This window comes from Natrix helvetica, assembly GCF_964273705.1.
Source record: "Natrix helvetica genome assembly, chromosome: Z".
In the NCBI taxonomy this organism is placed as follows: domain Eukaryota; kingdom Metazoa; phylum Chordata; class Lepidosauria; order Squamata; family Natricidae; genus Natrix; species Natrix helvetica.
The window spans coordinates 135,105,536-135,132,995 of NC_138554.1; the positions used below are offsets into that span (position 1 = coordinate 135,105,536).

At 37.9% G+C, this 27,460-nt stretch overlaps 1 protein-coding gene across 1 annotated transcript in view; it reads right to left on the reverse strand.

The window, feature by feature from the left end:
* The window catches only part of LOC309401147 (sodium channel protein type 5 subunit alpha-like), a 372,397-nt gene that overhangs the window by 213,109 nt on the left and 131,828 nt on the right, over window positions 1–27,460 (reverse strand). The window contains 1 exon segment of the mRNA XM_081970165.1: window positions 14,773–15,003. Within this exon segment, the coding sequence (XP_081826291.1) occupies window positions 14,773–15,003 (231 nt within the window).

A 27,460-nucleotide genomic window follows, 5' to 3' on the forward strand; every position in this document is an offset into this window, starting at 1 on the left:
GAGTCAGCCAGCATATAAAATTAATACATTATTATTGATTATTAATTGATTATGTATTTCCTTAAATACTGTTGGATTGTTTGCTGCCACAGTGGCAGCTAACACATTAAATAAATAAATAAATAAATAAATAAATAAATAAATAAATAAATAAATAAATAAATAAAGTAAGTAAGTAAGTAAGTAAATAAATAAATAAACAAATAAATAAATAACGAATAAACAATGAATAAATAATAAATAATATTCTACCTGCCCAGTGCAACAACAGAGATGGGGAGATGCCCGAAATCTAACTATTTTTATATACTTTTTCTATAACACATACATATTCTCTAGGTCTACTGGTCTTTATTCTTAAATCACTCCCATCAATCTATAAATCAAATTTAATAATACTACCCACCCTGCAGAATTTTTGTAAGGATCATTGGGGGAATAAGATATGTCAGGAAGAGTGAGATTATAAATCCACGAGCAGGTATGCTTTATTTTTAATCCACCTCTATTGGTAAATAAAGATTAAGCCTTTTTGTCCATCTGGAGAAAATATGCAGGAATGTTTATGCAGCTAAAAACATGGATAAGTATGCTGCTAAAGGTTGATATATTGGTTTCCAGCAAATTAGTAAATGTCCACAGATTTATGTTGGTAATTTGCAAGATAGCAATCTTCAGGCAAAAAATGCAAATAGGCTATTTATTTATTTATTTAAAGTAGCATGATGGCACTTGGTTCCCACTTGGAAGATTGAGAGTTCAATCCTATGCAGTGGAGTTCACAGAAGAGAAAATATCTGCTGTGAACTCCATGTAGGAGTCAGGAAGGGTATCCAGCCAGTAAATGCTCAGCTCCATCTAGTCACTCTATCCTGAATAAAAGGATTACAGGGTTTAAAAGGGAGTTTGTTTGTTTGTTTATTAAACATATATGTCACCCATTTCACATAGAGGTGACTTTAAGCAGTTCTATCTTCTTCCCCCACAATATCTGTATCACTGCAGGTAGTTCTCGGCTTACAACTATTTATTTAGTGACTACTTGAAGTTATGATGATACTGAAAAACATGACTTACAATATAAACCATTTTCACACTTATGACCATTGCAGCATCCCCATGGTCACATAATCAAAATTCGGATGGTTGGCAATTGGCATATATTTAATGTCACTGTGTCACATGGTCACATTTTGCGATCTTCTGACAAGCAAAGTTAATTGGGAAGCCAGATTCACTTAACAACTTTATTACTAATTTAGCAACTACAGTGAGTCACTTAACAACTGCAGCAAGAAAAGACATGAAATGGAACAAAACTCACTTAACAAACTTAGCAATAGAAATTTGGGTCTCATTTGTGGTCACCAGTCAAGGACTAGCTACATAAAATAGTAGGTAACTATATATCATCTGTGAAATTGGTTCCATTAGTAGCATGCAGGAATAGTCTAGATGGGATAGGCTGTCATTAAAACATTAACCAACTCTTCAAATGTAGAAAAAAGTATTGCAACTGCTTTAAGAATACAATAAATATGTCTTAAACAATCATAGTCATTTTTCAGGCTCATAGAATTAGTGAAGAACCACTAATTTTGTAATGAAAACAGACATAATTATGTGAGCTCCAAAACAAATGCTTTTAGATTATTCTCAAAAATGTCCAGCTTTATAAATTGATTGAGCAAGGGTTACTCCTACACACACAACACACACACGCACACGGACAGACCGACGCGCGCACACACACACCCCTCCTTAATTTGTTTCAAAAAAAGATGACTGAGCTGCAAATTTTCTTATTGCTATTTACTTCTTAAAATTCTAGGGTGACTCATAATTTTTAAATGGCACTTTATTATTAAATGTACTGTTAATATCTCCATCAAGATATATTTCCTCTGCCAAATCCTAGGGTTCTTTCCTAGAAACTATCTATTTTCCTAGAAAGACACATGAAAAAATAATATACGGGGGGCTTTTTTTTTCTGATCAGCAAAATATTCTTCCACTGTTACACATTTGCCATAAACATACATAATTCATCAGTTTCATGGAGAACTGAAGTTACATATTATCTGATTTTAATACAGTTTATTAGAATCTGTACGTTTGCAATAGTCAGATGGTCATCAAAATCCTCAAATCGTAATTCCTAATGCTCTAAAGTAAAACTCTCTGCTCCAGCAACCATAAACTATCATTCACCATCAATGACCACAGGAAATTCTCAACTTACAGCCACAATTGGGCCCAAAATTTCTGTTGCTAAGCAAAACATTTGTTATGTGAATTTTGCCCAATTTTACAACCTTTCTTGTTAAGTGAGTCACTACAATTGTTAAGTTAGTAACGTGGTTGTTAAGTGAATCTAGCTTCCCCATTGACTTTGCTTGTCAAAAGGTGCAAAACGGAATCACATGACCCCAGGGACCTGCAACCATTATAAATGTGGGTCAGTTGTCAAACATTTGAATTCAAGTGATCATGGGGATCATGCTACAATTGTTGTGTGAAAAATGGTCATAAGACACTATTTCCAGCGCCACTGTAACTTTCATTGGTCACTAAACAAACTGTTGTAAGTCAAGGATTACCTGTATTGGCCTGTTCTGACCTAGGCTTCCCCAAGAGTATGAAGCAAACTCCTTGTCCCAACAAAAAACCCTTTTATTAATTTACTGTGAATTCTGCTCATTCACATCCAGCAAAGTCTTTCAAGGGAGGATTTACAGTCACAGACCTTATCTGGCTTGGAGAGCTGCCAGCCGATAGCTGCAAAACTTGGCAAGGAGTCTCGGAGAGTCACAAACCAATCAAGCGAACTAATTGTCTCCTGCAAACTCCACTCCCCTTTTATTCTGTATGGGAGAGGCCGTTCATCGTTCACCTCTGGCCTTACTCCCAAGTTGACCCCTGTTCCTTAGCTGTTCCCTTTGTCTGGCAACTCTGTGCATCCGCACATTGGGAACAGGCTCCAGCTGTTCATCTGCCTCACGGATGTCTAACTCTGATAACTGGCATACGGCTCTGGCCCCCTCTCTGCCTCCGATACAGAGCCCTCATCAGACCCTTCCCCAAACTCCAGGACTGGCCCATGTTCTTCCTCAACCTCCTCACTGTCAGAATCTGCTGCTAGCTCTGCTGGCCACTGGCGGGCCAGAACATGGCCATACTGAAAGATGAAGGAGCTGTAGGCAGATATGTCTGCTGAGGATGAAATTGGGGAAGTTAACTTTAAACTTCTCAACAAGCTTAACAACAGGACAAACTATTAGACAGAGTCTGCTTGGTACACGCTTCTTCCTTGAACGTTTTTGGCCAATGCTGAGTATCTACTGATCTGTGAGGCATGGGTAATAAGGACTAAACACTAAGTTTAGTAAAGAAGATTTATTGCTTGAGTCTATAGACCAGAATCTAGTCAAAGGGTCAGCTTTAACTTGATGCTAGATAACAATCAACAGATTTCAAGGGGGCTTGCATTTGAATCATTTGTGGCAATGTAAGGACTCCAAGCTGATTCCTCTCCTGACTCCACCCTCTGGCTCTGCCTTTTCTTCTATGTGATCAAGGATACTGAGCTGGCTTCTTACATCCTGAATACTCTTTCCACCCCTAAATAAAGGAATTTTTTCATTGTTCAGATGACTTCATCATTTCCTCTAGCAGGAATTGCACTCCTGCTCAGAAGGTCATTGCCCTTCCTATTTATAAAAATATCCCAGGCAGTTTTGAATAGTTTTGGAAAGTACAGGGATATTTGTCAGACCTAAGCCCAAAGATAACAGCTCCAGTTGTGTCCAATTCTTTATTTGTTTACTCTTAATAGACAGAATCTTGCCGAACTAAAGGTATAACTTTCTAACCTAATAGATATACAGGCAGTCATAATGGAATCAAGTCACTTCTGTAATATAAACGGAATCAAATCATTAACTAACAGAATCAAGTCACCTTTGTAATATTAATTGACTTTATATCACCTTGCTCAGATTTAGGAGCATGTTCTTTCTTTTCCAGTGCTTGGTTTGCTAAATTAAACAAGTACCAACATTTCTTGACTTGCATCATTTTATAAGTTCTAAGTGGGCGGGTGGGGGGGGGGGATGGACAATATACCCATGCTAACATTAATTATTAAAGACTTGTGTGTATTTTTTCCAAATTTTTTCAAATGTTTTTAGACAAATAAGGGGGAAAGAGGCCCAACCACTAAATACCACAAAAAGCACAATTCCAATTGGTTGGCAACTGTTCCACCCTTTCTAGTAAGATTAATATAATGCAGTTTAAAAAGTGGAAGGCAATACCACGTATAAATATATATATTTTTAGTTCCTTCTAACTTGCTGAAATCGATTAACAGAAAACATATATCATTAAAAGTTCCAGGTTGACTGATCCCAGATCTTGGAAGGATTTTCAGTCTTGTATTTGAGTCTCTTTCTGAGTAAGGAACAATTGTTCCTTTTTCCAAGCTTTTCCCATGAGCATCAAATACCTTAATAGTTTGGCCACCTGTCTTAATTTCTCAAAGTAGAACTGAAAAGAAGACAAAGACTCCAGATTTTTTTCCAACAGAAGAAGAAATTCTCTAACCATCTGTCATATTATTCCCTTAACAATGATTGTGATATCATTGCACCTATAGATATTGAAAAATCCTTCCCTAGACAATTCCATTTGGGATTTAATGGAAGTGTGAAAAGCCAGCCAGGGAGATGAAAGCCACTGCCAAATAATGACAGCACAGGTAGTCCTCAACTTACAACCATTTATTTAGTAACCGCACAAAGTTACAATAGCAAAAAGTGATCTATGACCAATTTATCATACCTACAACCAGGGGTGGGCTCCTGGAGTTCGCATGAGTTTAGGCGATCCTCTAGCTAGCATTCTGCCTGGTTCAGCGAACCCCCAAATGCCATCTCTGACTAGCTTCGCCCACCCCTCCCCTCCCAGAAGTCTCCACATGGCCTCCAGAGCTCAGAGGAAGCAGTTTTCGTACTCCTGGAGGCTTGAGGCTTGCACCCTCTGTCATGGTGCAGGAGATCAACTAGGCCACGCCCACTATGGCCACGCCCACCCAGCAACCGGGCAGAGAACCCGTTGCTGGAATTTTTGAAGCCCACCCATGCTTACAACGATTGAAGCATCCTCATCGTCATGTGATCAAAATTCAGACGCTTGCCAACTGACTTATGTTTTTGATGCTTGCCGTATCCCAGGGTCATGTGATCCCTTTTGCAACCTTCTGACAAACAAAGTCAACGGGGAAGCCAGTTTCATTTACAAACCATATTAACGTAATAACTGCAGTGATGCACTTCAAAAACTATGGCAAGAAAGATTGCAAAATGGGGCAAAACTCACTTAATAGCTGTCCCGCTTAGCAACAGAAATTGTGGGCTCAATTGTGGTCATAGGTTGAGAAGATCATAGCCACTGCTTTAAGGACAGTACTTCTCATATCGTAAGTACAAAAAGGTAATACATTACTTAGGAGATTTCCATCAATGCTGTTCTCTTTTAAAAGACATTGGGGGAAAAACATTCTCTATCATCTTTTTGAATAAGAATTTGAGGGAAAATGCAGGAGAATTTCTCTGCCTGGGGCAAATCTTAAGATCTTTTTCTATCATCTTTAACTTTTCTGCTTGTCTTCTTTTCTTTGTGGAAGGAGAAAGGATACCAAAAATACCTAAAGTCCTAAACCATTGATTCTCAACCTTGGCAAGTTGAAGATGTGAGAACTTCAACTCCCAGAATTCCCCAGTCACCATAGTTGCCCCAAACATTTCTCCTTGTTTTTATTTAGTTCCTAGCCTGTTCCAAGTGCCAAGGTCAAAGATATCTGGGTCTGAACTACATGGTATTAGAAGATGCTAGATTTTATCTTGTTAGAAACCATCTTGTTAGATTTCTGTTCACATCATGGTTTTATACAAAATTTCTTCAATGTCGTGTAATTCCTTGAGCAAATGCAACTATTGCACTGAGATTCTGATTGAAATGCTGCTTCCTAATGAACAATGATAGGCTTTTACTTAATCTAGTCTCACTTTGATTGAATTCAGCATCCTTATCCTCACTCTGCATTTGCCACATCAATCTTCCAATGCACAATCTTATTATGTAGAGTGATCAATAACCTTCAAACAATCTTAAGTCATTCACTTCAGCATAATACTTACAAAATGCCATTCATATTTGGCTTTTTAAAAAAAATGCATAACAGTACCATATATGGAACAGTACTTCTGCAATCCATCTAGTCCAGTGGATATAGCATCCTCCAATTCTTGGTCCACTCCATCCATTACAGATGCATGCGCTGAGCCTAGTTACTTTTAAATCCCTGAACAGTTGGAAAATGTTCAACAAAACACATGCCCCCTGATACTGCAGGAAAGAGGCAGCTATTGAATTTTGTCCTGCTGTGTAGCTAATCAAAGAGTAATTCCAATTTGTTTTGCTAATACTCCATTGTTGTGGTTATTATTCACAAGATGTAGGAGAAGAGCAGGCAGAGCTGGGGTGGTGGTGGAGGTAAGCGTGTCATCAGCTTAGAGTCGTTACATTGCCACAAATGCTCCAACCCCTTTTGAATTCAGTTGATTCTTATTTGCACCCCAATTTAGCATTCAATTTTAGGTAATTCTTGTCTACAGGTAGTTCTTGACTTATGACCACAATTAAGCCCAAAATTTCTGCTGCTAAGCAAGACAGCTGTTAAGTGAATTTTGTCCCATTTTACAACTTTTCCTGCTATAGTTGTTAAGTGAATCACTGCGGTTGTCAAGAAAATCATCTGGTCATTAAGCAAATTTGGCTTCCCCCATTGACCTTGCTTGTCGGAAGCCAGCTGGGAAGGTTACAAATCGTAATCCCATAATCACTGGACAGGGTCCAAATATTGGTCACATGATCACAAGGACACTGCAATGGTTGTAAGTGTGAAAACTGGTCATACGTCCCTTCAAATGGTCATTAAATCAGTGGTTGTAATTCAAGGACTATCTGTATAGGCTTGAGCAATAAATCTTTTGAACTAAAACTTAAGATATGGTCCTGATCCTTTGCACCAGACACAAGGAGGCACACATCAGGAAGAATCTTTTCATTTTGTCCCCCAAACCTATGAAGTAATCACCGACTTACAACAGTTCACTTAGTGAATGTCCCAAGTTACAAAGGTACTGAAAAAAGTGACCTATGACCATTTTTCACACTTATGACCGTGGCAGCTTCGCCATGGTCATGTGATTTACATTCGAATATTTGACAACTGACTCACGTTTATGACGGTTGCAGTGACCTGGAGTCATGATCACCTTTTCCAATCTTTGAGCAAGCAAAGTCAGTGGGGAAACCATTCACTTAACAGCTATGTTACCAATTTAACAACTGCAGTGATTCACTTAACAAATGTGGCAAGAGAAATCACAAAATGGGGAAAACTCATTTAACAAATGTCTCACTTAACAACACACATTTTTGGCTCATTTGTGGTGATAAGTTGAGGACTACTTATATTTCAGGTTGGCTGTAAGCCAAAATGACCCAGGAAATTATTTGGTCAAGGATGAACCCCAGGGATTCAGTCTCACACCTTATCTACTGCTAAGGACAGGGATACTTCACTACATGACAGGTTTTTGAAAAAAGTAAAATGTATTCAATTTATACAGTTGCCCATCTCACACATGTTATTCTGGATGGTTCTCAAGGTTAGCAGCTGCCTTGCTTTAAAGATAGTCCTCAACTTACAACCATTTGTTTAGCAACCGTCTGAAGTTCAAAGCAGCATTTTAAAAGGTCACTTACAACAGGTACTCACTCTTACCATCAGACATGTATTTATGATGTGGTTACAGTGACCTTGGAGGGAAGGGTGTCACATTATCACCATTTGCAATCTTCAAAGGCAGTTTCTGACAAGCAAAGTCAATGGGAACAGCCAGATTTGTTTAAGAACCCTGTAATTTACGTAAATACCCTGATTCACTTAACAACTGTGGCCAAAATTCTCATAAAATCAGGAACAAAGAACTATTTGCAAAAATAGAAATGTTCACACTTCATGGTTGCAACATCTCTAAGGATATTGTTTGGTGAAGGATCTCTGCATGGTTTAAATCTATCCCTATCTTCATTTGGATCTCAAAGTGCTTTCCAGTCCTGAGTTTGTGGGAAATGAATAGAATCTGAGGAGCCACAGAAGTGAATAATCATGGTATGGGTTTATACATAATTAAGAATGCTCGCTTTTAGTCTAACAAAGAGAAAAACTAGGGGTGACATGATAGCAGTCTTCCAGTATTTCAGGGGTTGCCACAAAATAGAGGGGGTCAACCTATTCTCCAAAGCAGCTGAAGACAGAACAAGAAGCAACGGATGGAAAATAATCAAGAAGCAATCTAGAACTAAGGAGAAATTTCAGGAGAAGCCGGAAGCATAGCTGTGAGACCGGCTGGAAAAAAGCGGACTTTTTCCCCTGCGGAAATCCAGCCAAACTGGATCCCAACTGCTGTTGGGAGGTTTTCAGCCCGAAACCTGTCCTGAAGGGACAGAGAGATCGGATGATCAAGAGGAACCAGCAGTACCTCAGTAGGTCAGAGAAAAGCCCTTTAAACTGGCAGTGGGGTCGGTGGCCATAATCAAGGACCGCTACAAAGCTGTGGAAGAGAAGGAAAACTTCAATTTGGACTGTAAAGACTAATTCTAAATTGAGTAATAGAATTTGGAAGACCCTAAATTTGCAGTTAAATGTAGTATAACCCCAAAATTTAAAAATCTGTTAAAATAGTTAAACTTGTATAATGGAGATTTGGATGTATGATGAATTATTTGGGATACTGAAAAGTGTACGTGATTGGTAAAAAAAACAAATGAGGTATAGGGAGATAACTTGGAAGAAAGAAAAATTGAAAATAAAATGCAGATAGAATATTTCACTGGGATTTACAGACACAAAGAAAAAGCAGACAAAAGAGGAGATCCCCCAAAAAGAAACCACAAAACAGTAAGGAAGGGAGAACAGGGAAAACCTGGGGAAAGTTACTAAAAGTAAATACTCTGAAGAAAAGTGACAATAACCACAAAAATAGGAAAAAGAAAAAGAAGAAGTTAGGAGAAAGGGGGAGAAGAAGAAAAAGAATTAAAAGTGGAATTTTTAAGAGCCCAAGAGAAAATGGTTAAAAGAGAAAGAAAGGGGGAAAGAGTTACATTAGTAGACCAAAGAGAATAGTAGTAAGATTGCTATTGTTAAGTAATTAATAAAGAAATAAAGAAATTATAGTACATTGTTAATTGTAGAAAAATTGAAAGAAATGCTCTCTGTGTTTAAATTGAATTAGAAGATATATGTTGTTTATAGTAAAATATATAAATGGAGAAAATAAGAAATGGAAATTTGATGAAACTTTGAATGGGCAATTGAAGATATTGTTTATGTATTAAAAAATAAGTATAAAGATGAAAATAATAGAAGAGAATAATTTGGTTGAAAGTAAAAACAAAACTATAATGTAAAAAGGACTATGTAAATGAGAGGGTGTAAAAGAAAAGACCTGAACAATGCTTTGTTCCTATAATATGCATAATTTGTGTTAAAGAAATTAAAAATCTTGAACTGAAAAAAAAAGTACTAAGAAGAAATTTCCTGACAGTCAGAACAATTAATCTTGCCTCCAGAAGTTGTAAATGCTCCAACACTGGAAGTCTTTAAGAAGAGATTTGACAACCATTTGCCTGAAATTGTATAGGGTGTCCTACTTGAGCAGGGAGATGCATTAGAAGATCTTCAAGTTCCCTTCTAATCCTGTTACTCTGTTATTCTAACTTTCTTACATTAAATAATTTCAGACAGGTAAATCATGGGGGGAAAAGGAATCAATTCAGGGAGGATCACATAAGCAGAAGTAAATTTTTATCTTGGATTCTAAAAAGATGTTCTTTTGGATTTCTCCATTGTATCTGCCTTGCAATTTCTCAAAGGTTTTTCTCTCCTTTTTGCTATACTTTCATTTTTATTATTTTTCAAAATATTTCTGAAAGTGATCTAACCTCAAGCAAGGAAGCTGATTATCTTTTCCTCTATTATTATTATTATTTTGCACAGCCCTGCTGTACCTAGATTACAAAATGACCCTATTTCAAGATTTACCTTTCAATTGTCCACTTCTGTACCCTTATAAATAGGACATAAGCCTTCTTTTGTACCAGAGGGCGTTAATTTTTCATCTCCATAACATAATATGAGTCATCATGGGACCTGAATTGTCATAACGACACATTTTAGAGTCTTAAGAAACAAAATCTAGTTTATCATATGTGCAAAAGGATATACTGTAGTCCCAAGTATCTACAAGATTTTTGCCAGATCATTTCTTGAGCTCTCACCTCCTAAAATGGAGTTATTCGTTAAATAACAAAGCTATTTAAGATAATTAAGCTGCTACTACCTGCTCTTGAAGGGATAAATTTACCTGGAATCTGGGTGAGGCAAGACTTTGAATTAAATGGGGTCAGATTCCCCCTTTAATCCAGGTGACTGTTTCAAAAATTTTGCAGTATGCTGCACTAGTGTAAAGCCACCACAAGAATAACAATGAATAAAGGAGTTCCACTTTAATAAGTACAACAAAGTGATTACTGAGAAATAAAATAGTTGAATATAGAAATTCTAGATCTTCACACAAATCTAGGAATTACTAACCAGTGAAACTGACAAGCAAAACATTGCTGGGGGGTTGGGGGAAGTGAGCAAATATAAAACTTTTCAACTGACCAAAGCAGCACTTAAAAAGAATACAAGTAGTCCTCAATTTACGACCTAGAAGACCGCCAAGATCCCTTCCAACTCTGATAGTCTATTCTATTTCTTCCTTAATTTTACCTCTCCTAGTTCTCAGTTCAAAAATTCCAAAAGATTGCAGACTGATTTTATGCATAGTTCTCCATCTTCTGCCACACAAGTAGCCTATTTGAATCAATCATCCGTAGACATGCTGTTTTTCCCTTTCAGTAGATATGTTTCAAGCAGAGGCTTGGCAACCGCTGTGGATGATTTAATCTGGATTCACACACTGGTTGGGATTTATAACTTAAATCACCACATCCCGTTCTTGATTCTAAGAAAATTCTTCTGATAACTACAATACACATTTAAATCTAGAACATCTTGTGGTTCAAAACAAAAAGACAATTCTACACAGCTGCCAAGAAATCATAGTAAGGGTGACAATTTAACATAATTTTTAATGACAACATTGTTAAAATTGTTTTGGTCTCTGAACCAAAGGACAAAATGATTAAACATTTCGTTAATATTGCAAAGGATAACATCCCCCACTACATGTCTATGGAGATTTTCTCATGGTTGTCAAGGCAAGTGGTTTTTCCTTGAAGATATTTCACTTCTCATCCAAGAATTTCTTCAGTTCTGAATGAATGGTGGAGAATGGAAGGATTTATATTCCTTGCAGTCATCTGGTTGTTAGCTCTCTTTCTGAGAGTCATTGAGGCCACTTGAAGGTTTACCTGTGCCCTCAGTGTCACCTGGATAGGGCAAATTGGTATGGGACTGTGGAATTTGGAACTTGTGAAAGGACTGTGTTGTAAATAGGAGAGAGTTTGTGTTCTATCCCTCCCCCTCTGTTGAGAGTGGACTATTCATTCTTAATGTAGATGGCCTCTTTGACCCCTCTTTCAAACCAGAAAGAGTGCTAACAGCCAGATGACTGCAAAGAATATAACCTTGCAGCCTCTTCTAAGCCTCTTCTAAGAGCCGTGTTGGCATAGTGGTTAGAAAGCAGTACTGCAGGGCTATCTCACTGCTCACTTCAGGAGTTCGATCCTGATGGGCTCAAGGTTGACTCGGCCTTCCATCCTTCTGAGATGGGTAAAATGAGAACCCAGATTGTTGAGGGCAATAGGCTGACTCTGTAAACCACTTAGATAAGGCTGTAAAGCACTGTGAAGCGGTATATAAGTCTAAGTGCTACTGCTATTGCTTCCATTCTCCACCACTCATTCAGAACTGAAGAAGATTCTTGGATGAAAAGGGAAATGTCTTCAAGCAAAGAACAAAGTGTAGTTGCCTTTTGAAAAAGCACTTTTGGGATCCTCCGCTACATTTAAAGGCAGCCAACCAGCTTAAGGGACAATACTTTGCCATCATCTCTTGGCATCTGCTGCCTGAAGCAATTACTACACTCTGCTTCATGCTAGGACATGAAGTTGAAATAAGCAATGGGCAAGAACAATTATTTACTAAATTGCTCAGCTTGAGCATCACGATGAGGAGAGCACAACAATTTTCAAGTTGAAGCTTTGGGGAACCATATTTGATTTAATCAAGAAAAATGATTTGATCCTGAATTGATTATTTGACTCAAATCACTGAATTCAACTGATTTCATTTTAAAAAGGCCAATTATTAAAGGCAGGGCTTTTAATCATGAGGCTTTCAAAACAATCAATTGATTTTTGGGACGTCCAATTCAATCCAAATTGGCAGTTAATTTGGAGTTTCAATTAAACCATCTTTGAACTGCATCTCCAAATCAAATCTTTGCATAGTACTATTGTAAACCAAAAAACCCAAACATCTCCAATCTGGCTCAATGTCTAAATTTTGTTTCCCCTTTATTATTTTTTTGTTTGAGAAATATGTCAAACAAAGTAGAGCCCAAAGCTTTATTAGCTACTGTATATTATCAGGAAAGTAATAAGGTAACATACAGAATTTTAGAAACCGAATAAAGCAAAACTCTGGAACTCATTTATGAGATAATTCATTAAGCTAACTATCTAAGATTCTGGGTTTAATTACTATATTGCCTCTCTCAAAACAGGACTAAAAGCTAATCATCTTTTTTTCCTAATAAGATAGATCTTGATGTCTTCTGCTTGTCATTCATGTATTAAGATACTTCATTTCTTTCCTAGCCTTAAACTCTGAGATCTCTTTTACATATAATACTATCAAAAGAAGCAAACAAACAAACTTATTGTTCACCTCTTACCTAAATTGTCATCCCATCAAAGGTTACTGCAATAGCTGCTGTTAGGAAGTTACTAACTTAGTGTTAGTGTTCTTACTTTTAGCAGTCTCACAATCTTTAAGGTAGAACAAAGCCCCCTTTTCAGTTATCCTAGTAACTGTTATGCTAATAAAAAGCCACCCTCATATAACATCTTTAATCATATCTGGCAAAACCTAGCAGATACTTCATAATACATGCTAAGCTTGATTTATATTTGGTTAGTTTTTTTGTGATTTGGTTTTGTAAACACAAACCATTCGGCACAAGCTATTGCGCAAATCCAGAAGAGGGTTTAAATCAGTAATCAGGTAACAATGTTCTGTCAATACAGCCATAACACAGGTAGTCCTTGACTTATGACCACAATTAACCCCAACATCTGTTATTAAGTGCAACAGTTATTGAATGAGTTTTGCTCTATTTTAAGACCTTTCTTGTGACAGTTGCTAAGTTAGTAACATGGTTGTAAAATGAATCTGTCTTCCCCATTAACTCTGCTTGTCAGAAGGTCATAAAAGGTGATCCCATGACTCCGTGATACCGCAACTGTCATAAACATTAGCCAGTTGCCAAGTGTCCAAAATTTGTTCATGTGACCATGGTGCAATGGTCATAAGTGTGGAAAAACAGTCATAAGTCATTTTTTCAGTGCCATTGTAACTTCGAACAGTTACTGAATGAAAGCTCTGTAAGTCGAAGACTATTTAAAGTCTTTTCCCTAATTCCCAACTAATGGCTGATCAGCTAAGATGCATGAAAAAATAAACAGGGTTTCTCCTTGTCCATAGCATACAATGACCATCACAGCAGGAATCCAGGTAGTCCTCAATTTACGACCATAATTGAACCCAAAATTCCTGTTGCTGAATGAGACAGCTGTTAAGGGATTCTGCCCCATTTACAACATTTCTTGTCACAGTTGTTAAGTGAACCACTGAAGTTGTTAAGTTAGTAACATGTTTGTAAAATGAATCTGACTCCCCCATTGCCCTTGCTTGTCAGAAGGTTGCAAAAGATGTTCACGGCACCCTGGGACACTGCAACCATCATAAATATGAACAAGTTGCCATATTAAATGCCTTGACAGCAGCAAGAATTGTATTGGAAAAATGAGGAAATGCTCACTGAAGATGATGTAATTTTTTAAAAAATTAGATTGTGCAGAAATGGATAGATTGACATTAAAAATAAAAACAGAAGAAGACACATAGTATTTTCAAACATGGGACTTGTTTTATAAATGGTTGGACAATAGAGGTAGAAGTTAGGAGTGGGAAGAGTATTATTGTATAAAAATAAGTTGATCCAGACAATACTGTGTTCACTAATGTATGTAATGTGAAAATATATAAATAAACTGTTTAAAAAAAAAGTTGGAACCAGTGGCCAAGCATCTGAAATTTTGATCCCTTGACCATGGAGATGCTGCAATGGTCATAAATGTGAAAAGTGATCATAATTCACTTCTTTCCATGACACTGTAACTCTTACAATGAACTATTATAAGTCTGTATCTACCTGTATCTGCTATAGTACAGACTTAACAATAAATGTTTGCTAAAAACGCCCAACTGGCAATTTTGCAGTTTTACACACCTATTTTCAGTTGGCATAGCAAAAAAAACGGGGAGCTGTCTTATGATTTCAGATTTTATGAGCCGTATTCATTTTGACCACCATAGGGGAATAAACCTGGACGTCACAAAGAACTTACCAGGATCGCTGATGAATTCATTCAAGGTTTCCCAGGTCTTCTCATCTGAAGCAAAGGTGCCGTTGATGGATTCGAACTCTGTATAGTCTCGGACACACTTGTTCCTGAGGTTACCCATGAACAGCTGGAGTCCTATGAGGGCGAAAACACTCAAGCAAAAAACGGTCAGGATCATCACATCTGCAAGTTTCCTAACTGACTGGATGAGAGCTCCAACGATGGTCTTCAAACCTAAGGAGACAACCATGAAGAGTTTAAGAAGCTAGCAGGTGAAAGAAGCTACCACATGAATTACATGTAGAGGCAGTCCTTGACTTACGACCAACATTGAGCCCAAAACCTCTCTTGTTAAGCGAGACATTTCTTAAGTGAGCTTTGCCTCATTTTACGACCTCTCTCGCCACACTTTTTTAAGTGAACCACGGCAGTTGTTAAGCTAATTATGTGGTTCTGGCTTCCCCATTGACTTTGAAGGTTGCAAAAGGGGATCACATGACCTTGGGACACAGCAACGGTCGTAAGTATGAACCAGTTGCCAAGCCTCTGAATTTTGATCTCATGACCAGGCGGATGGTGCATAGGTTGTAACTGTGAAAAAAGGTCATAAGTCACTTTCTTCAGTGCCGTTGTAACTTTGAACGGCCTCTAAAAGAACTGTTGTAAGTCAAGGACTACCTATACATGAATTAAACCTCAATTATAAGACATTATTAAGAGATTTAAATTTAAATTTAGCTGGGACAGTGGGGTTGTACAATGAGCCTGAACAAACAGTTACAATTGATTGATGGGAGAGGACTGGCTCCTGCCTGAGGCAATCTGCGCTATGATTGGTTGCTGTGGGTGTGGAGGGGAGTTTCCCCTTTCCCCCACCTTTTTTCTTCTGTGGACTCTGTGATTTACCTCATGATGCTCCTGTTTGCCTATCTTGTTCGGTGCATATATTGATGTAAAATATACTTATTTATATAAAACGACAAGCTTGTGTCAGCATCTCTGACTTCATTTGGACACTTGCTGTGCCATTCTCTGACACACACCCATCCCAAACATCTTCCACTTTCAAATCTACGATATAGATAGTAGGGCTGTGCAACATTTCATATTCAATGGCAATACAGTACCTCAAAGCATGTGGGACACTAACACAGCACCTGTCTTCAATTCCCTCACCACTGTTTAAATTATTCACTAAGGCTGCATTACTATTCCTATTAGTCTTCTCATCGTTCCTATCCCCCATCTCCTCCCACTTATGACTGCAGGACTGTAACTTTGTTGCTTGTATCCTTAAGATTTATATTAATTGGTTCCTTATTGCTTATTGGTACCCTATGACTATCAGTAAATATTGTATCTTATGATTCTTGACGAATGTATCTTGTCTTTTTATGTACAATAAGATCATATTCGCCAAAGACAAATTCCTTGCGTGTCCAATCACATTTGGCCAATAAAGAATTCTATTCTATTCTATTCTATTCCACAGTTCCATTTTCCCCTATGACTGCACAAGAGCTAAAGAAATCCCCAATAAAACAATTCCCAAACACTATCACTACCAAAGAAAGATTTCAAGTGCCAACCCCAGGCAAAACATGTGGAAATTATAGCAATGGAAAACAGTACAAGAAAAGTAAGTGAGGAATATTATAGCCTGATGATTGACTGGCACTGGGGTATTTTTGTTCTTCGAAGCGGCGACCCAAAGGTGCTCTTTCAAAAGGCAATTGAGTTTTTTTTTGTTTTTCCTTGAACATGTTTCACTTCTCATCCAAGAAGCTTCTTCAGTTCTGAAGTCAGAAATGAAGAAGCTTCTTGGGTGAGAAGCGAAACATCTTCAAGGAAAACAAAACAAAACTCAATTGCCTTTTGAAAAAGCACCTTTGGGACAACCATGACCTGGATGACTGAGAATTTCCATAGACTTTCAAAGGGGCCTCTTCCAACTGGCTCTGATTGTTAAAAGTAGTTTCTGCACATCTGCAAAAGCCACTTCCAAAGCTAAGGAACTAATTAAGATGGTCCAGCTCTACTTTAATGCTCTTCAGAACAAACTTGGTAGATTACTATGGTTTAACTTAGGTGAATTTCATTGCTAAGGAAAGTCCACCGGCTTAGTGGCTATTTATATCTATTAATCAATTTTGCCTCGTATTCCTGACCTATTTCAAAGAAGATAAAAGATAAGAAAATGACATTTTGGAATTCCTTTCTGATTTTTTTTCCCCAGACAAATCCTAGAAACATGAAGATTTGCAATTCTGGATCGACAGAATTTCACAATTCAGTGTTCAAGATAAATACTAAATTTATTTATTTTACTTTTAGTTGTCTTTTAAAAAATTTTTAATGTGGTCTTTTTATCTATTTTTTAAAAAGAAATGTGTGTGTGTGTATAATTCTTCCCTTCATTTACTTATTTATATTTCATATTTCTAAACCACCCATTTTCCTCAGAAGGGTGCTCTGGGATGGTATACAATATAATCAATAAATAAACAGCATATAAAATTAACATTAAAAGTCATTATTACTGAATATTATTAACCATTTTATGCCACCCAGAATCACTTCTTATAAGTGGGTACATACATTCAATAAATAAATAAACAAAAATTTTGGGGGAAAATAATTAACCTTTGAAGATACATGAGTTAATGGTTCTGTGCAGTGCTTGTGAGAGAGAGAGATCCACAGTGAATTGATCTGGGCTGATCCAAGACTGGCTATATATGATGGAGAATAACATTGGTTCTCAAAGCCAAGGTTGACTTATCTAACTATGTTTTTTTTTTTTAATAATTCATTGCCATGCACAACTCTTATATTCCTTAAAGTAGAATTCAAAGTGGGGAGTAAAATCTGATTTTCTGAAAATTTGTTGTGGAACATAAAAGGAGAAGATGAATAATGACAGAAATATGAAACCAGTTCACTGCAATTAACCATTTTGCTTGTACAGTACAGGTAGTCCTCGACTTACGACCACAATCAAGACCAAAATTACAAGACAGTTGTTAAGTGAGTCATTTTATGACTTATCTTGCCACAGTTGTTAAGTGAATCACTGCAGTTCAGTTAGTAATACAGTTGTTAAGTGAATGGCATTCCTATTGACTTCTCTCGTCAGAAGCTCAAAAAAGATGATCGCATAACTGAATTTTGATCAGGTGATCATAGTGCAAAGGACAAAAGTGTGAAAAACAGTCCTTAGTTACTTTTTTTCAGTGCCATCATAACTTATAACAGACACTAAACGAATAGTTGTAAGTCAAGGGCTACCTATATTATCAATCCAATGTCTTATGCATTCCTGGCTCTACAAGTCCCTTTGCAGCTCGTAGTAAATGAGCCCTTTACAATTTGGTTTCAACAAACATTGACCCATAGTAACCTGGGAATTATAGACAATCATAGGAATTTTGAAAAACTATATTGGATTGAAAATTACATTTTCTGTATGTAAGGTACTTGCCACGCTTATGAGTTCTCCTTTTTCTCTGCAATTAGCCTGATTTCTCAAACAGCAGCTAAGCTTAATATACTTAAAATTAAAAAGGAAAGGAGAAAAAAATCAACCTCCCAAAATTCTCATATAAAAAAGTGGGAAAATCCTTGAAAACTTGTCACTAAAATAATGAGTAGGGCTCACAATCTGCTATAAGAAGAAGAAAAAAGCTAGACGTGTCTTCCCAACCTCTGAAAAAAACTGTCTTAAAGGATTTTTTTTTCCTTACAGAAGATCACAGCATTAAGGTCACCATAAAAAGCTGCCAGATCAGTTTTCTAATGAATTTTAATTGAACAGCAGGAGAATAGAGATGCCAGTATACTTATTAAGCAGGAATCTTTTCGGATACAATTTCTAAAGTTATGACCAGTTGGGGATTTCTCCTGTTGCAGTTGGTGAAACATGGGGTTTTTCCGCCTTGGCAGTCCCTTGCTATTTAACTTTTGGGATATGTAGTGCCAATAAAAAATAATATTTACAACTCATGATTGAACTGAGGGGTCGTTGGTGTTCTCTGGGCTTCATTGTTTTCTTACAGAAGTTTCATTGCCCTACTAGGTAACATCATCAGTGCTAGAAGGGAGAAGGGTTTGCTCCCTGTTTATATATTGTCATTGTTGGTGGCAGTGTTTTTGGTGGATCCTTAATTAAACTGTTGTTTACTGTTAGCTTCTTTGTCTCCATTGGTAGCTCCTTGATTGGATATTGTTTACTTCTCTAATGTTAATCTTGGTATTAATCTCTGCTCACTTGAGTATTGAACGCTGGTGAGATATTTTGGTCTTTTTGTTTCCTTTTTACCTTTTTGATTGTCTCTTTTGAATGATGTGAAGATGTTGTTTGTCTCTGTGTTTGTCTCCTATTGAAGATTGATTGACCTGAGTGCTAGTTTTCTGGAATTCTCCGGCATTTTTATGAATTTGCAAAAAAAAAAAAAGAGCCCCCCTCCCCAACCCTTCTAGCTGTACTTAATTTGATAATGAAACATTTGCAAGAAGACCACCAACTTCAGAGAGCACCAAGGATTCTAGGGGGCACGTAGTTTCCAGACTATTAAGTTTAGCAAACGAAAAAATGGGCAGATATGTGTAAAATTGATGCCATTTTATTTATTTCAAACATCGCCAAGATGGAAATAGAGAAAGATAAATTGGAACCTTTCTCAGCCTGCATTCTGGTCAGGTTTTTTTTTAATTCACTCCAAATGCTAGTAAGATAAATTTCCTATAGGCTAGGGAGGATCTCTAAGCCACATGCAATTCATCCATTAACTTTCCTTGTACATCTGCTCCAGTTTCAGAGGACAGTAGGAGTAGCAGGATGCAAGAACTTATATTGGATTGTCCTTTTGAAGATCACACTCTTGCATCTAAGCTTGGAATAGAGAATCTGAAAAACTTCATGTGCTAAAATGGCTGTAGTGCAACCAGAGATTGGAGTAGAGGCAGTGAAGCATCAATCTGCAATTAGTTGCCAACTATTAATTATTAGACTGAGCTTTGTCTCAGTTGAACTTCAACATTGTTTAAGCCAGGAATAGAATTTCTTACTATAAATCACATAAAAGTGTGCTAATTACCTTTTGTGTCTTCACCTCTACCTCTCCATTTTGCTTAGCCTTCCACCATTAGCCTATTCTCCGCAAAACTAATATTGTTGAGAAAAGGCTCAAGTGTCATGAAGTGGTTTTTGATCAACCTAATCTACCTACAACAAGGTTGTTGTTGGTGCAACTGGAGAAAAATGCAGCTGACCTGAACTCATTGGGGTTTTATAAATATTTTCCTTGTTTCTTGGATTGACTGGCTATAGGAGTGTCAATAAAATTGACTGGTAAACTTGTAACTGTGACCCCTCCATTTCTTTTTAAAAGAAACTTACATTTTGTCAACTCTTACATTACTTTTATCACTTGTGCCATAAGCCAAATCTGTTACTAGCATTTGCAAACAGTCATTGCCATGCTGAATACAGCAAGTAAAGCAGCTTTTTAAGCATTTAAGGATTAAAAGAACTATGCCATCATTACAAAAACAACCTTTAAAAAAATCAGTGTAGAGGCTTAGTAAGTAGATTTTTTAAAAAATAAAACCCCACAAGAACTACCTCAAACTGTTAGGTTTTGAAAGATGTACTGCAATACTTCTAATTTTTCAGTTACGGAGTTTTATATAGATAGATAATCCTTACATGTTATTTTTCTTTCATGTTTAATCTTCTGAAACATCATAATATTTCATTTTGATATTCATTCCACCCTCCCATATACAGTATAGATAGACAAATGCAATCCATGTATAGTATTTAGTTAAGACTCCATAAATATAAATTGCTACCAAGGACAATTTCCTACAAAGGAAAGAAGAACCGTCCAGGTCACACTAGATGGGGGTCATATGTTTTCTTCCCACAGAGAGAAATTTTTGCAGAAAGCTATGGTGCAAACAAACTTTAGAGGCAGTTTCCTAAACACTGCACTGATGGAAATAAAACATCACTTATTATTTGTTCCCAAAATAGACTTTCCACAAAAAAAAATAATCAATTGTGGATGAAAAATGGATAATAATTTTTGATTTTTTGTGTTCCATGTCTTATAATAATCCGGGATCATCTTGTGTTAGTATCAAAACCATCTCTCTCCCTTATACACCCACTTTCAAAAATAGTAGGAAATGCAAAACTTCTCATTAAAAAAGAACTCTTCCCTCTTAACAGGCAACTGTGGGTAGAATTCACCAGATATAAACTCTGAAAACTTGCCAGTCCCAACTAGGGTTGCTCAGTGAGGAATACCTGTATTTGGAGAAATGTGAGATTTCCTTTTCAATGCAATAAGATGCTGTTAGAAGAATGAGAATAGGGCCAGCAAGATCATCCAGGTTTGATTTCCTACTCAATTGCTAAATGGTGTTGCTTTGTCTTTCTATGCAGAAGAATAGGATGTAATAGGACTTAATGTTTGTTATACTTCCAAATAGTTAACATACTTGGAAAGTCAACTGCCTATATATATATATGAATGTGGAGGGATAGAGGAGCTTCCAGGTCCAGTTCAAAGTATAGGTTTTAATCTATGAAGCCCATAGATGTGGGATAATTTAGGAGTTTATCTTCCAGATGGGTTCTAGGTAGTCATTAATGGAGGACTTGCATATAGTCCCAACCCCTTGAGAGGTGAGAACGTTATCGTCTCAAAGCAGTCCTTTTATGTGTCTCAAGTCTATGACACTCTGAGAAAACAAGTGGACATGGACTTTTTATCCCAAAGATGCTTTTCCAAAAGACAACTGGACTTTCTTGATTTTTGTTCCTTGAAAACATTTTGCTTCTCATCCAAGAAGCTTCAATTTAGTTCAGAATTGAAAAAGCTTCTTGGATGTGAAGCAAAACATTTTCAAGGAAAAAAGCAAAGCCCCTTTGGGACAACCATGAACTGGATGATTAAGAAACTCTATAGGCGTGAATCTCTTAGTCTTTTCTTGCAAGATAATAAATGCAATTTTGTTCAAGTAGATTTTGGGAGATTGGTTATGATGAGGGTTGTTATTTGGCCAGGACCTGATTTTATTATTTGAGTTTATGCTTTAGTTAACTATGGTTTTACTGGTTTTTACATCCCAGAATCTTGAGATGGTGTAGGATATTAAAAAATGCATAAACCTGCAAATATACAAAAAAGCAGAGTTGAGCTTTCTTACTCATGAAAGAGACATTGAGCAATGGAGCTGAATATATGCAGCATTTCTGAGATGTTCTTTAAACATTTATAAACTATAACCTATAAAATGCGTTATGTATTTTTAAAATTACTTTTGAATCAATCTCAACTAAAATGCCACGCCCATTTTCACCTTCATTGTCCATTTGCTGGTAGCAAACTAGGGATTCCTTTCTGTGAATTTTCAGGGAACTCTGATATTCAAAGGGAAGCTGTCTTTTCTGCCTTGCTCAATGACAGAATCAGGACAGGGCTTTGAATTAACTTTCTATCTTGTTGCATAACCAACATCTAGCTGACCATGTTTCTGCTTTATCACAAGGGAGTAAAACCTTTACCCTGGATATTCAGAGTAGTGATAGAGTAGAAATTGCATTTAGGCAGAAGGATTCTCAAAGACAACACAGAAGTTAGAATATAAGAAAGATAATAATAAAAACTGTATCTAGGAAATATTTTGAGCCCTCATAAATTTTAGCAGGGAAATATTTGGCAGAGCTTGAACTTTTCACATATTATATAAAAACTCTAAACAGTAAGTACCTTGGTACTCGATGTTAATTGGTTCAAGGAGGCATGATGAGTCCAAAAACAATGAGTACCAAACAAATTTTTCCCATAAAGAATAATGTAGTGAGTTGCAAGGAAGCCAACACAGACAAGTTCTAGCTTGTGCATTGAGTACCAAACAAATGATGAGTACTGGGACAAAAATTTTGGATCAAAATGAATTTAGTACCAAATTTGATGAATTTGAAATCAGTTGGGTGCCAATATACCACTGCATATATTTTTTTCAAACAACTCAACAACAAACCATCAATGAAAGTAATGCAACTTTCCAACTGTATTAGGGCCTTTCATCTAAGAAGAGAGGGAGTGCAGATTTAATCTAGTATCACCCATGTCAGCATGTCAGATCTACATTTTATTAAATCAAGCTTTATTCTCAACTAACATGGATATGATAGTTGGGAATTATGTAATTGTCGAGAACATGGTTGAAAAATACTGTCTCACATTGAGTAAAGGAAATACAAATTGATTAAAAATAGTTTGTTGATGACAGATCTATAAATGATTCATAATCTGTTGATAACTATGTTTCACAAGGGATTGAATTTGAAGGAAGCATCTTTTGTTCATTATCTATACCAGGCTTTGCATGTAGAACAGGGGTATCAAACTCAAGGCCCAGGGGGCATATTTGGCCCGCAGGGTGTTTAGATCTGACCCGCAGGACCTCCCTGGAAACAGGGGCCTTGGCAGTGGTGGGATACGACTGGTACACCCCGGTACGGGTGTACAGTGACTGCTGGGAGCAACAGGTACCATTCCAGTACGGTGCTCCGGAGAGCCCTCCTGCCTGCGTGCCCTCCTTACCTGTATTTGAGTCGATCGGGGCTTTCGTGCATGCGTATGGAGCGTATGGCGCCTACACAACCCTCCGCCGAGCAGCTGGAGTGTCGCGGCGCATCGCGTGCGGTAAGTATGCATTCATGTGCTGCGCGCATGCTGCATGTGTGCACGTGGTGGATGCCCGGCCCTGTGGCACTGTACCAGTTGCACCAGGATCCAGAACACACCACTGGGCCTTGGTACTTCTGCCAGTGAAAATGTAGCCCAGGAGAGCTGCAGGTAGGCCTCCTGAGCTCCATTTTCTCTAGCAGAGGGTTGCATGAAGCCGTCACAGCTGAAAATGGAGCTCAGGAGCCTGTTTTTGCTGGCAGAGTGCTTGGGCCACTACAGGCACCCCCGACATGAGTCATGTCAAGCTGGCCATACCCACCCTGGACCCCAAGGTCAAATATATCCCTGATGCGGCCCGCAATGAAATCAAGTTTGACACCCCTGACATAGAAGGTTAACTGCTCTGAATACCTTCCAATAAAACATTCAGCCAGGAGCATCTCAACATATTTTGTCAATGATGGCATCTTCCAATCCATGTCTAGAATCATTTTGGACTTGTGGTTGCTTTTATATATGTGTCAGGGGGCAAGTGCCCTTGAACACACCTGTGAATTGCAGGTGTTTTGAGGATGCAGGCTGTGAAGCATATATAGCATGAAGTATAGAAAAGAGTAACCAGAGAGATTAGGAGGAATGTCCGGCAATCTGTCACTCATATTAGGCATCTGGGACAATTGCCTCACCTAAACTAATGAGCAATTTGCAGCAGGGAATGGGAAAATTACAATGGAGAAGGAACTTCTGATCAGAGTAAAGAATCCTGGTCTAAATAGTGTTTCATTAAGTAGAGGACAGTTTCACACTTCCTACAAGCCAAGAAGACAATAACTGGTCTAAACAGACCAAGAATATCATTGAAGAAGGGGCAATTTCACACTTCCTACAAGCCAGGAAGACAATTGTAGTCTAAACAGACCAAGAATTTCACTGCGGAGGAGGCAGTTTCACACTTCCTACAAGCCAAGACGACAGTCCTTGTCTAAATAGACCAAGGTTTACATTGGGTAGAGGGCAGTTTCATTCTTCCTATGAGCCAGATAGGAGGAATTATTTTATGAAAGAAAAGGATAGAGGCTGGCCAGTAAGTGTGCATGTGTAACAAGGACGGTGAAGGGCCTACAGTTCAGCTCTGAACAGCAAGTAATCCTCCAGGTCCATTGGCCTTGGATGGTCTTTTAATCAATTCTCGACATTTTGCATGTTCAAAGCCAAAGCAGTCATGAGATTACTTGCAGGAATGTCCCAAAAGTGCTTTTCCAAAAGGCAACTGGACTTTCTTGGGGTTGTTGTTGTTGTTGTTGTTTTCATGAAAACGTTTCACTTCTCGTCCAAGAAGCTTCTTCACAGAAGCTTCAAAGGAAAAACAACAACAAGAAAGTCTAGTTGCCTTTTAGAAAAGCACCTTTGGGACAATCACGACTAGATGATTGAGAATCTCCATAGACATTTGCATGAATATAATTTATGCACACCATTTGTAAAAATTGCACTACGGAAAGGGCTGCTGAGTACTAACAGGAATATGGGGCTATATAAAAGACAAGTTGTAGGTTTTTTTTCTGTTGACATCTAGGCAAATATAAGTTACCAGAATCTGATTTGGCATCACAGATTTGTCAACTTGTAGGATTCTTTGCTTGACACAGGGAAGCTAGAGTAAGGGAATTATCTTAATGGGTTGCTGGATTACACAACACTGCAAATATTTTAGCCCTTTTAAAAAAAAAAAAACATTGCAATCATTTTATGTTTAGGGTTGACAAGCACTAATTTGGGAATGACTGATGCCTAATTATCCCTTGGAAATGGCTCACCATCTATGCCTTACTACAGGTGGCAACCCAATTTCTAGAGAAATCTTCCAATAAAGTAGTGCTAACATTTTTCTAGATATCCTTGTTGTCTCAAATTCAATCACTGCAACAAATTGCAATTTCTTGCAATTCATTTCAAAATTAATTTTGGGAGCCAAATGCCAGTGATGGGCAAGGCTGAAACAAGAAGGGGAAGAATCAATAACCACACCCAGAGGGGCGATTATTTATTCGTTTATTCTCGCTCAAGTCAAAAGGTGCGAAGGAGTGAACAGAAAGGGCATTTTTATTTTGGTGACCAGGTTACATATGATCACCTTCCATACTACAAATAGCTGTTTTCCTTCTTTTATGGCCTTAGCATTATATCTCCACAACCTCTTTCCCTCACTCTTTCTCTATTTCGCTGACCCTTTCTTTTACTGCCTTCTCTTATTTTCTCCCTATTTCTCATTTTGTCTCCATTCCCCCATCTTTATATCTTTCCCTATTTTCTCTATTTTATTCCTTCTCCCCTTCCTTCATTCTCTGACTCTCTCTCTTTCTCTGTCTTTACATATAGAGAAACGGGAGTATCCATGCAAAGAGAACTGCTACATATACAACAAAAATGTATTCATTAGCTACATCATCAATATTTTTTGAACAACAGAAACAAGAGATTTTACCAAATTTGGGCAGATTGCAATTTATAGTGCATGAGTTGAGTACCACTTGTTGGAATCTGAAGTTGCACAGCCCTACTAATTACAGTACCAACTACAGAGATGCAAACAAGAGTTCCATTCCAGCAAGTACTTTGCTTCAACCCCACTGATCAAGAACAGTAAATAATAATACTTATTAAATTTATATGGAGAATTCTTGCAATTAAAATTCAAACTAAGCCAGATGAGACCTCTAAAATAATCCATTTTAATGTCCAATAAATGCTGGTCAATTTCCTCATTAGAATTGTGTACCATTTAAACAATAAACAATTTCTACAGATGTTAAGTTTAACAGAATCAAACACATTAAGGGATAACATTAAAAGCGAGTCTTATAGGACACAACCCTTCCAGGTCTCCTGCCTGAATCCCATTAAAAAAAATGCAGTTTGCATAGCCATGCACTATTTCCATCAGTTTCAATATTTATCAAAAGCAAGATAACTATCAGATACTTTGTGCCCCAATCAGGTATCCCACTGCAAATAAGAAGCCATTTTTAAAAAGCATTAAAATAGCAAGTGTTAGATATCCACACAAGCTGCTGTGGTTTCCACTCCAGTCCTCCATTTAGGCAGGAGCCAAGGTTTAATCTGATTGGTTGAGAGGTCTGACAGCTCCCTATAAAAGGAGAGCTGTCAGACCTAACAGTTGCTGGATTGTACATACTTGTCTGTGAATAAAGAGCTGTTGTTGCCTTGAACCTGAGTCTGTCCTCTCATTGCCCTGATTTAACACTGGCGACGAGGATGGGATCGAGAGGCAGATAGGGTGAAGAACGAACAACCAGACAATCCAGCAAGTAAATCCAGCCCGGAGCATCGGCGCAGCTTCGAGCAACCATTTTAAAGCAGCAAATTCAAACCGCACAAGACAAAATGGCCATGAACGCTCCGCCAACTCCGTACGACCCAGTGGCCGAACATTGGGAATCCTATATGCTGAGGTTCGAATGCTTCCTCGAGGCAAACGACCTCATGGGAGTACCGGACTCCTGAAAGAAGAAACTGTTCCTGGGTTACTGCGGCCGGGAGGTCTTCGAGATGACCAAAGACCTGTCGGAGCCAACTCTGATCCAAACAGTAACATGGGCAGCCTTGCAGCAGATGCTATGGACACACTACGCGCCCAAGCCTTCCCGACATGTCCGCCGACACGAGTTCTACATGCGGAACCAGAAGGCAGATGAAATCATCAACCAATACGTCGCAGCCCTACGAAAAGCGGCCACATATTGCGACCTCCGTGACCTGGACGACCAGATCCTGGACCGTCTGATCTGTGGAGTGCAGGACATTCACCTGCAGAAATGCCTGCTGGCAAAATCCAACATGTCTCTGCAGATCGCACTTGACGAGGCCAGGGCATCAGAGTCAGCCGACAGGTCCACGGAAGCCCTATAGTGCCAGTACAACGTGCCCCATTCCATCCCTAAGCAGGCGCGCATCCACCACAA